At 39.9% G+C, this 16,032-nt stretch overlaps 6 protein-coding genes across 12 annotated transcripts in view; 3 read left to right on the top strand and 3 right to left on the bottom strand.

Annotated features, from left to right (window-relative positions):
* Positions 1–5,848, bottom strand: part of LOC125801394 (zinc finger protein 585A-like) — a 196,469-nt gene extending 190,621 nt beyond the window's left edge. Inside the window, exon 1 of the mRNA XM_049478032.1 lies at positions 5,478–5,848. The gene's annotated coding sequence lies outside the window, so the exon portion shown is untranslated. The remainder of the gene's footprint in view (positions 1–5,477) is intronic.
* LOC125801362 (zinc finger protein 239-like) overlaps positions 1–16,032 on the top strand; it is a 196,717-nt gene that overhangs the window by 74,390 nt on the left and 106,295 nt on the right. The gene's annotated exons all lie outside the window — the stretch shown is intronic.
* Positions 1–16,032, top strand: part of LOC125801241 (zinc finger protein 484-like) — a 356,394-nt gene that overhangs the window by 246,005 nt on the left and 94,357 nt on the right. The gene's annotated exons all lie outside the window — the stretch shown is intronic.
* The window catches only part of LOC125801208 (zinc finger protein 484-like), a 207,810-nt gene that overhangs the window by 156,462 nt on the left and 35,316 nt on the right, over positions 1–16,032 (bottom strand). The gene's annotated exons all lie outside the window — the stretch shown is intronic.
* Positions 1–16,032, top strand: part of LOC125801340 (zinc finger protein 239-like) — a 130,278-nt gene that overhangs the window by 110,973 nt on the left and 3,273 nt on the right. The window lies entirely within an intron of this gene.
* On the bottom strand, positions 84–14,657 carry LOC125801481 (gastrula zinc finger protein XlCGF49.1-like). Its single transcript, XM_049478263.1, has 2 exons — positions 14,592–14,657; positions 84–5,361 (listed from the first exon to the last, which is right to left on the bottom strand). The coding sequence occupies exon 2, from the start codon at positions 5,213–5,215 to the stop codon at positions 4,445–4,447; it is 771 nt and encodes a 256-aa protein (XP_049334220.1). The 5' UTR covers positions 5,216–5,361; positions 14,592–14,657; the 3' UTR covers positions 84–4,444.

The following is a 16,032-nucleotide window of genomic DNA, read 5'->3' as shown; positions in this document are numbered from 1 at the left end:
TCCCTTTCCAGTCCTCTCTGTAGAGATTATCCAGGTGAATCATAACAGATCCAACTGAACAAAACACTATCACCTAAACCTCATTGTATTTTTTTTTGTTTACTTTACAATACAAAGTTTCAACTTTTCTATATATTTCTGGTCTGCAACAGTCTGCCCTCTTTTCAAGACTGCCACATCTGTTTATCATGTACATATTTTGAATGTCTTGTTTTTTTTTAAATAAAATATATACTAAATATACCAAATATACATATATAGTGGATGCACTTGGTGAGCAGCAGTCCTTCCACATTGGTGACCAAGTCTTGCCCATTATTGTGAACTGAAAGGCATATTAATGACTTCATTGGTTGGTTGATGCAGTTTGACAGAGTTGAAGTCTCTTTTCGTGGAAAAAGAGCCGTGGGAATTAAAGGCATTCGTGACCAGGCTGTGGTGGGACATGCTTCTAAAGCAGACCTGGGCATTGTAAGGCCCTCGAGCCACAACCGGCCCGCTGACTATGAGATGATGATGATAAATTATAAGGGAATAGTTAAATCTGTCGCGCTGTCCGCACCAAAAACATATATAATCCCGATCTAATCAAATAATATACACCAGGAATACAACTAGCGCCAGACTACAATAATAATATAAATAATATAATACAATATTATAAAACTTAGTTTGGTTAAATAAATGAAGATGAGTAAGGACCTGTAAAGTTAATCGAATATTGTCAAATATAAAGGAAAGGTTGAGAGGTTTTGATGAGCTGTTTCAATGACTTGAAACTGAAACTAACTGAAACTGAAATTTTATTATCCTGCACACTATCAGAAAGCCTTTGATTGTGTTTTAAATGAGTTTTTATTTTATATTAATTATTGTTTTATTCATCTGAAATATTTTATTGATTAAAAAGATATACATTCTTTATTTTTTATGTATCCAGTTTAATGATCTTTTTGAAGTGTCCTATTTTTCCTTTTCTGCGTATATATTTTATTCGTCTATAGTAAATATGTAGTAAATATAAGTAAAATATAGTAAATCAGTTTTTAGTTATTTCTAATCAACACCCACCCCCCACGATATCATCGTCCATCGCGATGTTTCCCTGTAAATACACTCAAAATTATTGATTTGCTTTGTGTCACACTGCAAGAGTGTGACTACTATGTTTATAATAATAGCAGAAGGAGAAGAGATTTAATCAAATGTTTTATGATTAAAAATATATCACCTGTCTATAGAGTTTGCTTGCTATCCAACTTTATTGGGTCAAAAATAAAACTGAGGCACAAAAGATTACTAGGCAAATAACTTTAAATCAATTTTTTTAGTGAAAATGTAGAGGTGGGTAACCCAGGTCCAGAAAGTAAAAATGCCACCCAAGGGCTTTGTACCAACCCCCTGAGCGGCTCTGCTGCAGATAAAAAAAAAACCTGGGATGTATTTTTACTCTCTGGACCTGGGTTATCCACCTGTAGTATTTTCCTGATGATTTAGTTTTTTTTTTCCCGGGTGCATTGTACAATCTTACCTGGATTTATTACAAGTCACCATACTTGCATCGATTAACCCCAAACTCGATAATCAACAAGACACAGTACATACTTCGCAGAACACCGAGAAATTTCATAATTACATTGTAGACACAGTACACTGTCATGCATTATGCAGGGGCAGTAGAAATGATCAAGATGACAGCGGTAGGCGACTCATCGGGACTCGTGTGACGCTTACTGGGGGCAAATGAGATGATCACCACTGCACATGCATACATCTCCGACACCAGCAAGTTGAACCCGTTGCAAGAATATCCCCTCACAATACACAGAGGGTGTCTTACTCGTGTGGGGAATGCCACTGGACTTGAGGATGACAACTGTTGGACATGTCAGAGGAAGAAGCCGCCCAGGGGCCTTATCTGCACATGTACTAAAGGATGCTATCACTCGAGCCCTCTCCCTGACACCCCAGTTCAGCCTAGGGTGCGTAGCCGGATTCAGTATCCACGTAATCTTCACCGCATTTCTAACAAGCGATTACATACTGAGGAGTAACGGTTTACTATACGTGGGGTTCATTGACAAATATCTTTCAGTTATGATTACTTATCTTAGTATCTATAATGACATAATCATTGTGTGAAACCTTGTATTCAATATGCATAACCAATACTCACATTGTATTTTACACGCATTTATATAAAAGATTAACCAATAATCACAATATATTCTTTATAGTAAAACACTGTTTGATCAAGCATGTGACTAACACAGATTCTATTATGACAAATTAACCCACATGATACATAAGGCATTTACTAACACATAGGATTTAGTATATGGCGGACTAACCACGCGTTACTAACACATTAACATATAACATATGAGATGTAGCTCAGGCTTGAAGTATTTTGTTTACTGCATGACCCTAACTAACGGTCATCAACTCGACTGGTACGGGGCTAAATTGCTACAGAAAAGGCTATTAGATCAAAGCGGCCTTTTGGTGAGTGAGTGCCTCCCTAAAACCTCTGCTTCAAAGTGGGGGGTGACGCGCACACACAGATAGTGCCATGATGTTCCATTCTGGAAGAACACAGTCAAGGTCAAACACTAGTGGTCCAGTCAGACACGTGAAACTTGAGTACTAACACGTGAAATTATGCATATTAACATGAGCTAATCGTTAGTAACGCCTCATCAGCAGGTTTCACGTCATTTGGGGTATAAAACATGGAGTCAGATCAGAGGGGGGTCAGAACTTATGCTGGGACGGCTGTTAGACGGTCTTTTCATGTGTGGGTTCTCCTGAATATTCAGCACTTTGTAATAAATACTTGGTTTGCTTTCAACTTCACTCCACCTGTCTGACTCTCTCTATCAAACGAATACGCAGGGGAGTTTTACCCCGGACGAGAGGTGGGGGTAGCCCACCTTTCATTTTCTTTTCTACAACAATACCATTCTTGGATTACCAGGATTCAGGCAGTTGATCATACCCCCCTGGAGCACAGAGCAACAAAAGTCCTGAGTGTTCACCAACTCCTGATCGATCATAGGGCAAAGTTTTAGTTGTAATGTAAAAATCTTGAAGACTCTCGCAATCGAGGATCATCTTTGCACTTTTTGTTCAATACTTAACTGGCCGGTGTTTTCATTCTTTAACCAAGTGAGTTAGTGCCGCTCTCTACTATTTTTGTTAATGTTCTGGCATTGTAATTGTTTGAGGCAGGATCCACTGTTCGAGCTCAAAACCTGCTCCAATCCTTCCAAGGCGATGCCAAATTTTCAAACCATGAGCCAGATATCCGACAATGTTTTGTTACAATATCTTAAATAAAAAAGAAAATAGTTTTGATTAGCAGAACTCGACAGAACACCTGGGGCTGCTTGCCCGGATTCAGTGCTTGAAACAAGCCGATCTCCGGGGCTTGTATCGCGGCTTCAGTGGCTGGAATGACTCGCTCGCCAGCACCGTTAACCCGGCTTTTGGCTTTAAGCATAGCTAAATCGGCTCGTTTCACGGCACTGAAGCGGACCCAACAGCAGCTCGTTGGAGGATGGTGACACCATGTTAACAGTGCCCGGCTGGGTTTAGCCTAATAGTATATTATAGGTGTAACCTGGATTATTAATATTATTATTTAGATAAATTCAAAGCTTGGCTTTTAGCATAGCTAGCTAACTCTCCTGCTGTCCGTGTTTTAAAAAACAGAGCTAACTTCTTGTAAGTCAACTCCTCTTGGATTACGAGAAAGAACTGGACTTTTAGTCTCACATACGTGGAGGCGTGAACGAAGCCTTTATTTTACGAAGTTATTTTATAAACTTCAATTTTTTTCTTTAAGTGAACTTATTTAGTCAGACAGTTATTTGTTGTAATGTAAATGCAGTAAAAAAAATCAAGCACGTTCAAGCATTTTCTCCAAAATTCCAGCACTTTCCAGGCCTGGAAAACAGAATGTTAAAATTCAAGCATTTTCCAGGATTTCAAGCACCCGTACGAACCCTGTTAGTTGCAGGCTAAGATTTCTTCTCCACTCCTAACAACTACAACATTTACATTTTTAAAGACTAAGTTATGCTAATCTAACATCTGGAGCAAACACTGGCAGTGCCCTCGCTCAAACTTCGTACGACCTTCCCTTCTTCAGCACTGAACTCCTACTGTAACTACCCTAAAAACTGAGCTCTGTCTCACGGAGAATGTCCTGGAATATCAAACATACAGGAAAACATAACATGGAATTCAAAAAACATTATCCCTGAATAAGGTTCATTTTGCTGAATCTGTAAATTCCATTGTTAAATTCAGTTCATGTTTGTTTCTGGTGGAACGTGTCCCAAGTGACAAAGTGAAACATTTGTGTAGGATAAGGTGTTCTGTCCGAAAGATTTACGATTTGCGCTTTTAATTGCCTTCAAACTGATTTGAGATGGAGTTTCTATCCTGTGTGAATGCGCTGGTGTTTTTTTAGTTTACTGTGTTCAGTAAAACTCTTCCCGCAGTCTGAGCAGTGATACGGTTTCTCTCCTGTGTGAATGCGCTGGTGTTTTTTGAGATTACTCTGTTCAGTAAATCTCTTCCCACAGTCTGTGCAGTGATACGGTTTCTCTCCTGTGTGAATGCGCTGGTGTATTTTGAGTTTACTGTGTTCAGTAAAACTCTTCCCGCAGTCTGTGCAGTGATACGGTTTCTCTCCTGTGTGAATGCGCTGGTGTATTTTGAGTTTATTGTGTTCAGTAAATCTCTTCCCACAGTTTGAGCAGTGATACGGTTTCTCTCCTGTGTGAATGCGCTGGTGTTTTTTGAGATCACTCTGTGTAGTAAAACTCTTCCCACAGTCTGTGCAGTGATACGGTTTCTCTCCAGTATGAATGCGCTGGTGTATTTTGAAATGACTCTGTTTAGTAAAACTCTTTCCACAGTCTGAGCAGTGATACGGTTTTTCTCCTGTGTGAATGAGCTGGTGTCGTTTTAGATGAATCTGTTGAGTAAAACTACTTCCACAGTCTGAGCAGTGATAAGGTTTCTCTCCTGTGTGAATGCGCTGATGCAGTTTTAGAGTCCCCGGTCTATTAAAACTCTTCCCACAGTCTAAGCAGTGATACGGTTTGTCTCCTGTGTGAATGCGCTGGTGTATTTTGAGATTACTCTGTTTAGTAAAACTCTTGACAGAGTTCTGATGTTTCTCCATGTCGGGACTTGGCTTCATTTATCTGGTAAATGCAGCAAACTGTTTCTGCGTGTTCTGGAGATTCTTCAGGATGGCTTGTGCTTCACCTCTTTCAGCAGTTTAACATTGCACTTTGATAAATATCCTGGTTGTCGGTGATGAATTTCAGGAGAATATTTTCATTTCTGAAAAACACAAACAAAAATGCCATTGAATATAAAAAGCAGGTCAATAAACTGAAGAGAACTGCCTAAATCAGTTACACTATACAGACAAAACTACTGGGACATCTTCATATTACCATAAAAGGGAGGTGCTGGTGGTCTTCCAGCCACCTGTTTAGTGCCTTTATAAGGACTGCCCACTGTTCAGACACTCTTGATTCTGTTCTGCTCTCATAAGAAACTGAGAACTTAAGGAAAGAAAGAAATAAAGAAAGAAATAGTGATGTTGCCCCTAAATCTTAAGCTTTGAGGCATGTGCCGAAAAAACAACACGCATTACTTCGAATCACAGTGCCGATGCTTGATTCGTTCTACATTGATCACGTGACCAATGCTGTCCAAAGCCTTTTCCTTTACATTAATTTATAAAAGATCCCATACATATTAACTAAACCTGATTTTTTACAACTCCTGATAACAGTTCATTATTTTCCACCACATTAGGTTCAGGCTAACAGTGATAGGCAAAATGTATATTGTTTTTATTTTGCATTACCTCTATCTATCTAATAAATTAACATTTCCCCTGAATTTTTCATTCCACCTTAAATATCATCACTTCTTATTAGTTGTCCTGGAAATGTAGCTACACATCTAGTGAATAATAACTTTAACATTTCACATGTAGTGTTTTCTTTTTCCTGAGTATGTTATATTATTAGCAGTGAGGCCGGTTTGAAACGTATATGCTTTAGAGAGAGAGTGACCTCTCGACCCACTCTCATGTTTTTACGTTCTAGAAATGAGATCATTTTACGTTCTCCTTCTTCAGAACAAAGTAAAAAGCCTGTGTCTAAAAAGTCTGGGAGTAAAAAGACTGTCTGTGATTTGTCTTCAGATGGGAAGAGTCAGACTTTAGTCTGTTAAAAGTACTGTAGTCCTGTAATTGTACGGACAGCATAACACAGACTACACTGCTCAACATCACCAGACTGAGAGAGTTTTCACCAGTTTAAATACTTTTATTTGATTTGAAGATATTTAGATACTTTGAATGGTCCTCTGTGAAGAAGAATAATCCAAATCGTGATCTGACCGGAGCTCTACAGCCAGTGTCATATCTCTGATAGTCCCCTCACATTCTGTACTGCTCTGCTGTGAGGTCAGTTCAGTGCGCTGTAGCATTAGCTAAATGCTAGCATTAATCTAATTACAAAACTTAAATGATCTTGTAATTCAGCGGATCCAGTGATGTTCAGGAGGAAAATGTACACAGATTAAAACGTACAGAATCCTAAACATGTGAATTTAGCACAGAATGTGATAGAGACGAGTTTTTAAAAAGCCTGTTCATTTTTGCCATTTACAAAAACAGTTCAGACATGGAACCCCAAATATGGAAATAAACAACATGTCACCGACTTCAAAATGACACAACTAAAAAGGCCTATAGGCTCTTTTCACGCGGCTGCCATTTCTAATTGAAAGTGAGCCTGTGATGGGAGGAGGTAGAAGTAAGTCCACACTCAACAATGGTGTGGAGCACATATCTTCAGCTCTTACCACGTTTAACCACCAACAATCTATAAAAAAGGGCTGAAGAGGGATGTTTACTAACAAGAACAGTTTTGTTAAAAGGATACAGCAACTGTATAGAGGAGTATATCACTAATATTGAAGAAGTGTTAAGGTTTTAGCCAACATTAGCTAACCTCGCTAATGCTAGCTAGCTGGCGCTAGCCCGACTCTCCAAGCCAGATGAACAGTGCTGCTAATGCTGCTAACCCGACTCTATAAAGCCTGGTGAACATTATGTAACTATATAAATATATAATTCTGGAAACCTTAGTTCTTTAAAAGAAATTCTAAAGCATTAGCAGCACTGTTGACAAGTACACTAGCTAATCTAGCTTAAATTTATACGTTATAACTAGCTAACCTAGCTTTAATTTATTAGTTATAACTAGCTAACCTAGCTTTAATTTATTAGTTATAACTAGGTAACCTAGCTTTAAATTATAAGTTATAACTAGCTAACCTAGCTTTAAGTTATTAGTTATAACTAGGTCACCTAGCTTTAATTTATTAGTTATAACTAGGTGTCATGTCTTGGCCCTGTCTCGTGTCTTTGTGTGCTTTCCCCACGTGACCTGTGCTCCCCTGTGTCTTCCGTCTCAGTACTTTTCCACCTGTGTCTCATTTGTAGCTCCGCCCCTTCCCCAGGTGTTTCCAATTCTAGTGTGTTTGTGTTGCTATAAATAGCCCTGGTCTACCACTTTGTCTCTGTCGGTCTTTGCACCTTCCCCTGTTGTTTTGTCTCTCCGTGTTCTTCCGTGTTCCATAGCCCTAGTCTTTGCCCGTGTTTTCCTCAGTTAATCTCTTGTATATGTTTTCTAGTTTCTTGTTTATTTTCCTCGTTTCCCAATCCTCTGCTTAGTGTTTTGTTTCTAGTTTATCCCTTGTATAATATATCCCTGCCCTGTTTAGTTTTGTTTATTTCTTGTTTGGTTTTTCTAGTCTCTTGTTTAACTCCGTGTTCCTTAGTTCCTTGTACATACCCCTTCTTTGTGTTTATTCCTAGTTTAGCTCCTTGTATATATTCCCTGTTTGTTTATCTTTATTATTATCTCTAGTTTGTTATTGGTTATTTGTGTTTCTTTGTTACATGTTTACTTGTTGCTTGTTTCCTTGTTTCTTTGTTATTTATTTAATAAATTATTTATTTATTTCGTCCCTACCTGCACCTGTGTCCGCCTCCTCGTCTCCCTGCCTGGGTCACTTCGTGACAGAAAGACCGACCTCAACATGGACACAGCAGGTTCTGCGTGGATGGGCACCAGGATGGCGATTCGCCGTGCTCCTTGCAGGACCCCGGCGCAGGACACCTCGAGGCCTCAAGGACGCCGCAGGCCTCGGGGTAGGCGCTCTAAGGGGTCCCGCCAGCCGGAAGAAGACCCCTTTTCCGGGGAGGATTTTCTTGGGGGGGCGATGAGGGTTGGTGCTTTGAGCCTCGGTACCTCCGTGTACCCGAGGCTCAAGGAGCGGGACCCGTGGGACTTTCTCGGGTGCGCTCCCAGCAGCTCCGAGGACGAAGAGGAGCTCTACCCCGCACCAGCCCGTACTCCAAAACCGTTTCCCCCAGGGGCGGTGCTCTACCCGGCTCTCGGCCGCACAGCTCCAGAGGCCGTCCCGACTCCCGTCCGTTCCCCTGCAGCCAAGGTGCGCTCCTCACCGGCGGTTCCAGAGCTAGCTTCCCCGGTGGCTAAGGCGTTAGCTTCCCCAGCGCCTCCAAAGCTAGCTCCTCCCGCGGCCAAGACACTCTCCTCTTCGGCGGCCAAACCGCGCTCCGTAACTATCGCGGTGGCAGCCGAACCGCGCTCCGGGACTTCCTCGATGGCAGTCGAACCGCGCTCCGTGTTCCCCGCGGTTGCTGCCGAACCGCGTTATAGGACCTCCAACCCGGTGAGCCAGCCGCGAGCAGAGACTTTCCACGCGCTGGACTCAGCCGGAGAGAGTAAAAATCCGGTCCGGGTTTTTGCTCCACCCGCACTCTCAAGCCCTGCAGTTGCAGTGCCAGCACCTCAGGCTGAGGAGCTGGCTTTCATGGCGGCTGCAGAGCTGGATTTCGCCGCTGCAGTCCAGCCTCTCTCTGGGACTATCTCCGCGGCAACCCAGCCGTGCTCCGGGACTGTTTTGGAGACTTTTCCCGCGCCGGTTTCTACCGGCGGCCCCGCGCTGTTTGCAGTGGACTTTACCGGCGAGGCTGCAGATCCAGTCCGGGTTTTCGTTTCACCCGCAGTCTCAAGCCCTGCTGCTGCTCCGCTGGATCTGCACACACCCAGCTCCGAAATTCTCTCGGCGGCCACGCCCATCTCCGAGGTGTCTTCGGCTGCTGAGCCACGCCCCCGGACTCCTGCCGTGTCTGCAGAAGCTGCTCCAGCCTCCGTCTCTGCAGAAGCTGCTCCAGCCTCAGTCTCTGCTCCAGTCTCCGTGTCTGCTGAAGCTGCTGAAGCCTCCGTGTCTGCAGAAGCTGCTCCAGCCTCCGTCTCTGCAGAAGCTGCTCCAGCCTCAGTCTCTGCTCCAGTCTCTGTGTCTGCTGAAGCTGCTGAAGCCTCCGTGTCTGCAGAAGCTGCTCCAGCCTCCGTCTCTGCAGAAGCTGCTCCAGCCTCAGTCTCTGCTCCAGTCTCCGTGTCTGCTGAAGCTGCTGAAGCCTCCGTGTCTGCAGAAGCTGCTCCAGCCTCCGTCTCTGCTCCAGCTGTTCAAGCCTTCAAGTCTGCTCCAGCTGTTCAAGCCTTCAAGTTTGCTCCAGCTGTTCAAGCCTTCAAGTCTGCCCCAGCTGTTCAAGCCTTCAAGTCTGCTCCAGCTGTTCAAGCCTTCAAGTCTGCTCCAGCTGTTCAAGCCTTCAAGTCTGCTCCAGCTGTTCAAGCCTTCAAGTCTGCTCCAGCTGTTCCAGTCTCAGTATCTGCTCCAGCAGTTCCAGTCTCCGTGCCAGAGCCAGCTGCCCAAGTCTCCGTGCCAGAGCCAGCTGCCCAAGTCTCCGTGCCAGAGCCAGCTGCCCAAGTCTCCGTGCCAGAGCCAGCTGCCCAAGTCTCCGTGCCAGAGCCAGCTGCCCAAGTCTCCGTGCCAGAGCCAGCTGCCCAAGTCTCCGTGCCAGAGCCCGCTGCCAGAGTCGCCGCGCCGCCAGCGCCAGCTCCCGCTGCCAGAGTCGCCGCGCCGCCAGCGCCAGCTCCCGCTGCCAGAGTCGCCGCGCCGCCAGCGCCAGCTCCCGCTGCCCGAGTCGTCACCCCACCGGTTCCTACTCCCAGGACTTTGTTTCGTCCCAGGCCCCACGTACCCAGGCAGGCACCGAGGCCCCCGGACTTTCACCCCAGTACTGTGCCCAGGCTGGCTCCGTGGACTTCCCCTCAGACATTTGCCAGTCCTGGGCACCCACCGGTGTTTTTGGTCCCCATATCTCTCCCTGTTTTGGTCCCTGTCTCTGTTTACGTCCCTGTACCCGTGTCTGTCTCTGTCTCTGTTCCCGTCCCAGTTACTGTGTTCGTGTCAGTCCCTGTTAATGTCCTCGTCCCTGTTCCCATGTCTAGTCCTGTCCAGTCTCCGTCTCCTGTCCAGTCTCACGTCCAGTCTCCGTCTCCTGTCCAGTCTCACGTCCAGTCTCCGTCTCCTGTCCAGTCTCACGTCCAGTCTCCATCTCCTGTCCAGTTCCCTGCCCAGCCTCCGTCCCCTGTTCTGTCTCCGTCCACCGTCCAGTTCCCTGTCCAGTCTCCGTTCCCCGTCCAGTCTCCGTCTCCTGTCCAGTTCCCCGTCCAGTCTCCGTCTCCCGTTCAGTCTCCCGTCCAGTCTCTGTCCTCTGTCCTGTCTCCGTTTCAGTCCCCGGTCTCGACTCCTGTTTTCCCTGGCCTCTCCCTGCCGCCAGCCCCCGGGGTTCGTTTTTCCGCGCCTCGGGAGCTGCGCGTTTAGGGGGAGGCTTCTGTCATGTCTTGGCCCTGTCTCGTGTCTTTGTGTGCTTTCCCCACGTGACCTGTGCTCCCCTGTGTCTTCCGTCTCAGTACTTTTCCACCTGTGTCTCATTTGTAGCTCCGCCCCTTCCCCAGGTGTTTCCAATTCTAGTGTGTTTGTGTTGCTATAAATAGCCCTGGTCTACCACTTTGTCTCTGTCGGTCTTTGCACCTTCCCCTGTTGTTTTGTCTCTCCGTGTTCTTCCGTGTTCCATAGCCCTAGTCTTTGCCCGTGTTTTCCTCAGTTAATCTCTTGTATATGTTTTCTAGTTTCTTGTTTATTTTCCTCGTTTCCCAATCCTCTGCTTAGTGTTTTGTTTCTAGTTTATCCCTTGTATAATATATCCCTGCCCTGTTTAGTTTTGTTTATTTCTTGTTTGGTTTTTCTAGTCTCTTGTTTAACTCCGTGTTCCTTAGTTCCTTGTACATACCCCTTCTTTGTGTTTATTCCTAGTTTAGCTCCTTGTATATATTCCCTGTTTGTTTATCTTTATTATTATCTCTAGTTTGTTATTGGTTATTTGTGTTTCTTTGTTACATGTTTACTTGTTGCTTGTTTCCTTGTTTCTTTGTTATTTATTTAATAAATTATTTATTTATTTCGTCCCTACCTGCACCTGTGTCCGCCTCCTCGTCTCCCTGCCTGGGTCACTTCGTGACACTAGGTAACCTAGCTTTAATTTATTAGTTATAACTAGGTCACCTAGCTTTAATTTACAAGTAATAACTAGTTAACCTAGCTTTAATTTATTAGTTATAACTAGTTAACCTAGCTTTAATTTATTAGTTATAACTAGTTAACCTAGCTTTAATTTATTAGTTATAACTAGGTAACCTAACTTTAATTTATTAGTTATAACTAGGTAACCTAGCTTTAATTTATTAGTTATAACTAGTTAACCTAGCTTTAATTTAAAAGTTATAACTAGCTAACCTAGCTTTAATTTATTAGTTATAACTAGCTAACCTAGCTTTAATTAATAAGTTATAACTAGCTAACCTAGCTTTAATTTATTAGTTATAACTAGTTAACCTAGCTTTAATTTAAAAGTTATAACTAGCTAACCTAGCTTTAATTTATTAGTTATAACTAGTTAACCTAGCTTTAATTAATAAGTTATAACTAGCTAACCTAGCTTTAATTTATTAGTTATAACTAGCTAACCTAGCTTTAATTTATTAGTTATAACTAGTTAACCTAGCTTTAATTAATAAGTTATAACTAGGTAACCTAGCTTTAATTAATAAGTTATAACTAGGTAACCTAGCTTTAATTTATTAGTTATAACTAGTTAACCTAGCTTTAATTAATAAGTTATAACTAGCTAACCTAGCTTTAATGTATTAGTTATAACTAGCTAACCTAGCTTTAATTTATTAGTTATAACTAGTTAACCTAGCTTTAATTAATAAGTTATAACTAGGTAACCTAGCTTTAATTTATTAGTTATAACTAGCTAACCTAGCTTTAATTTATTAGTTATAACTAGTTAACCTAGCTTTAATTAATAAGTTATAACTAGGTAACCTAGCTTTAATTTATTAGTTATAACTAGGTCACCTAGCTTTAATTTATTAGTTATAACTAGGTCACCTAGCTTTAATTTATTAGTTATAACTAGGTCACCTAGCTTTAATTTATTAGTTATAACTAGGTAACCTAGCTTTAATTTATTAGTTATAACTAGCTAACCTAGCTTTAATTTATTAGTTATAACTAGGTCACCTAGCTTTAATTTATTAGTTATAACTAGGTAACCTAGCTTTAATTTATTAGTTATAACTAGGTAACCTAGCTTTAATTTATTAGTTATAACTAGGTCACCTAGCTTTAATTTATTAGTTATAACTAGGTCACCTAGCTTTAATTTATTAGTTATAACTAGGTAACCTAACTTTAATTTATTAGTTATAACTAGGTCACCTAGCTTTAATTTATTAGTTATAACTAGGTAACCTAGCTTTAATTTATTAGTTATAACTAGTTAACCTAGCTTTAATTTAAAAGTTATAACTAGCTAACCTAGCTTTAATTTATTAGTTATAACTAGCTAACCTAGCTTTAATTTATTAGTTATAACTAGTTAACCTAGCTTTAATTAATAAGTTATAACTAGCTAACCTAGCTTTAATTTATTAGTTATAACTAGCTAACCTAGCTTTAATTTATTAGTTATAACTAGTTAACCTAGCTTTAATTAATAAGTTATAACTAGGTAACCTAGCTTTAATTAATAAGTTATAACTAGTTAACCTAGCTTTAATTAATAAGTTATAACTAGCTAACCTAGCTTTAATTTATTAGTTATAACTAGCTAACCTAGCTTTAATTTATTAGTTATAACTAGTTAACCTAGCTTTAATTAATAAGTTATAACTAGCTAACCTAGCTTTAATTTATTAGTTATAACTAGCTAACCTAGCTTTAATTTATTAGTTATAACTAGTTAACCTAGCTTTAATTTATTAGTTATAACTAGGTAACCTAGCTTTAATTAATAAGTTATAACTAGGTAACCTAGCTTTAATTAATAAGTTATAACTAGCTAACCTAGCTTTAATTTATTAGTTATAACTAGTTAACCTACCTTTAATTAATAAGTTATAACTAGGTAACCTAGCTTTAATTTATTAGTTATAACTAGGTCACCTAGCTTTAATTTATTAGTTATAACTAGGTAACCTAGCTTTAATTTATTAGTTATAACTAGGTAACCTAGCTTTAATTTATTAGTTATAACTAGGTAACCTAGCTTTAATTTATTAGTTATAACTAGGTAACCTAGCTTTAATTTATTAGTTATAACTAGGTCACCTAGCTTTAATTTATTAGTTATAACTAGCTAACCTAGCTTTAATTTATTAGTTATAACTAGGTCACCTAGCTTTAATTTATTAGTTATAACTAGGTAACCTAGCTTTAATTTATTAGTTATAACTAGGTAACCTAGCTTTAAGTTATTAGTTATAACTAGGTAACCTAGCTTTAATTTATTAGTTATAACTAGGTCACCTAGCTTTAATTTATTAGTTATAACTAGGTAACCTAGCTTTAATTTATTAGTTATAACTAGGTAACCTAGCTTTAAGTTATTAGTTATAACTAGGTAACCTAGCTTTAATTTATTAGTTATAACTAGGTCACCTAGCTTTAAGTTATTGGTTATAACTAGCTAACCTAGCTTTAATTTATTGGTTATAACTAGCTAACCTGCAGCATTAGCAGCACTGTTCACCGGGCTTGGAGAGTCGGGCTATCTCTATACAGTTACTGTATCCTATTATCTATAAAATATGAAACAGAAGTAAATACAGCACATGAACACACATTTTCAGGCTCAGTCACATGTAGTGTTTTGGTGCTGAAACGGCTGTACCTCAGAGCTGATAACCCGACCGGGGCAGAAATAATTAATTATTAGGTAAAATATGCTTCAGTACCCGCTAAAAATGCACAGAAGAGTGACTAGAACTGATATAAGAGCTCATCTTTTCTCTCAAAAATACTTATTTTTGCTTAAAACAGCACTTTTTCACGGAGCTCCTCAGCTCTGTTTACCTCCTGCGAGGCATTCAAGCTCCTCTGGAGCTACGGGGGGCGCGGAGGGACAATTAATAAAAACACGCAGTTCTCTTGTTGATGCAGGGAATTGTACTTCAACATAAAATCACAGAAAAATAAGGACCTTTTTACTGTTACAACACATTAAACAACCTCCAACAAGAGAGAGAGAGAGAGAAACTTCTCCATACCTTCTGTAGTTCAGCTGATCCTGCTCTTTCTCCTCTCCAGCTACAGCTCAGCCTCATCCGGGTTATGTAGAGCCCCGCCCCCTCCCCCGCTATATCACATTATACCCCTTCACCGCTAGAGTGAGCCCGCGAGGGAGTCCTCAATGCATGGAGCTGAATGGAGCTAAACAGCTAAAACTCTCATTTAAAACACTGTATAACTACTTCTCTGGAGTTTTCCTTTAATTTTACAAAGTAGAACAAAGTATTTAACTGAAATAGGAAAGAAAATGTGCCCCTATATTTCCATTTTCTACAACAAATGTTTTATTCAGTAGATTTACTAGCATTACTGCTACTGATGCTGGAGTTACACACAGAGCTCGTTTAAAATAATTAAAACTGTAGTTCATAAGCTTTAATAATTATCTCTGTGGTGATGAAATAGTTTTAGTTCTATTTTTTTTTTAATAAGTACAATTCTTACTGTATAATGTATCAAACATTTATAAATTATTATTTTGCTATTCCAGTTCAAACCTTTTTTTTAATCTAAATTTCATTTAAAATATTATGGTTACATTTTCTTTACATTTACCTTCTTGATGTCCTGCAGATTCTTGAAAAGGAGATCGTACTGCAGCAGATCTTGTTTGTTGCTCACCTTGTCTAAAGTCTTTTTTATTCTAAAGTCTATTTATGTATTCTGAAAGCTTTCCATAAATTAAGGTCATTCACAGCTCCTCCCTGTAAAATCACTCTCTGACATCAAAATGGACCATCCTGATTTCTGTATAGAAGGGTACTTCCCACTTATAAACGCATTTGAAATTTCATATGCAAATATCATTTTAAAAGTAATAATTATAAAAATAAAAGGATTTGTTTAAGAGTTCAGTGTCAGTGTCACAATTGGTACTCTAAAACAACAGCACTGATCTTTCCATTGTAATTAGTAAGTGTTATTTGTTGGAGTTTTACAGGAGCAAACAGACAATCTCTATAGAGGAAAAAAAAAACTCTGATCTGAATCTCAAGCCACTTGACAGTCTGAAATGTATAAAAACGTATAAACATTTTTTTTATTCTAAAAAGTATCAAACATTTATAAATTATTTTTAAAAAATAATTTTGAAATGTTTAATACTTTATAAAATATTTTTTTATTAATTTCATCTAAACAGAAAAAGTATAACTATTTAATTCACAGTAGAGATAATTATTAAAGCTTTTAAACTGCAGTTTTAATCATTTTAAACAAGCTGTGTCTAACTCCAGCATCAGTGGCAGTAATGCTAGTAAATTTACTGAATAAAAAACATTAGTTGTTGAAAATGGAAATAAAGGGGTAAGTTTTCTTTCCTATTTTAGTGAAATACTTTGTTCTACTTTGTAAAATTAAAGGAAAACCCCAGAGAAGTAGTTATACAGTGTTTTAAATGAGAGTTTTAGCTGTTTAGCT

The sequence above is a fragment of the Astyanax mexicanus genome, chromosome 4 (genome assembly GCF_023375975.1).
Source record: "Astyanax mexicanus isolate ESR-SI-001 chromosome 4, AstMex3_surface, whole genome shotgun sequence".
Lineage (NCBI taxonomy): Eukaryota > Metazoa > Chordata > Actinopteri > Characiformes > Acestrorhamphidae > Astyanax > Astyanax mexicanus.
This window is presented reverse-complemented; position numbering and strand designations above follow the sequence as displayed.

Bases quoted from the DNA above. Each gene is read 5' to 3' on its own strand.
- LOC125801481 (XM_049478263.1), bottom strand. From the start codon at position 5,215: ATGAAGCCAAGTCCCGACATGGAGAAACATCAGAACTCTGTCAAGAGT.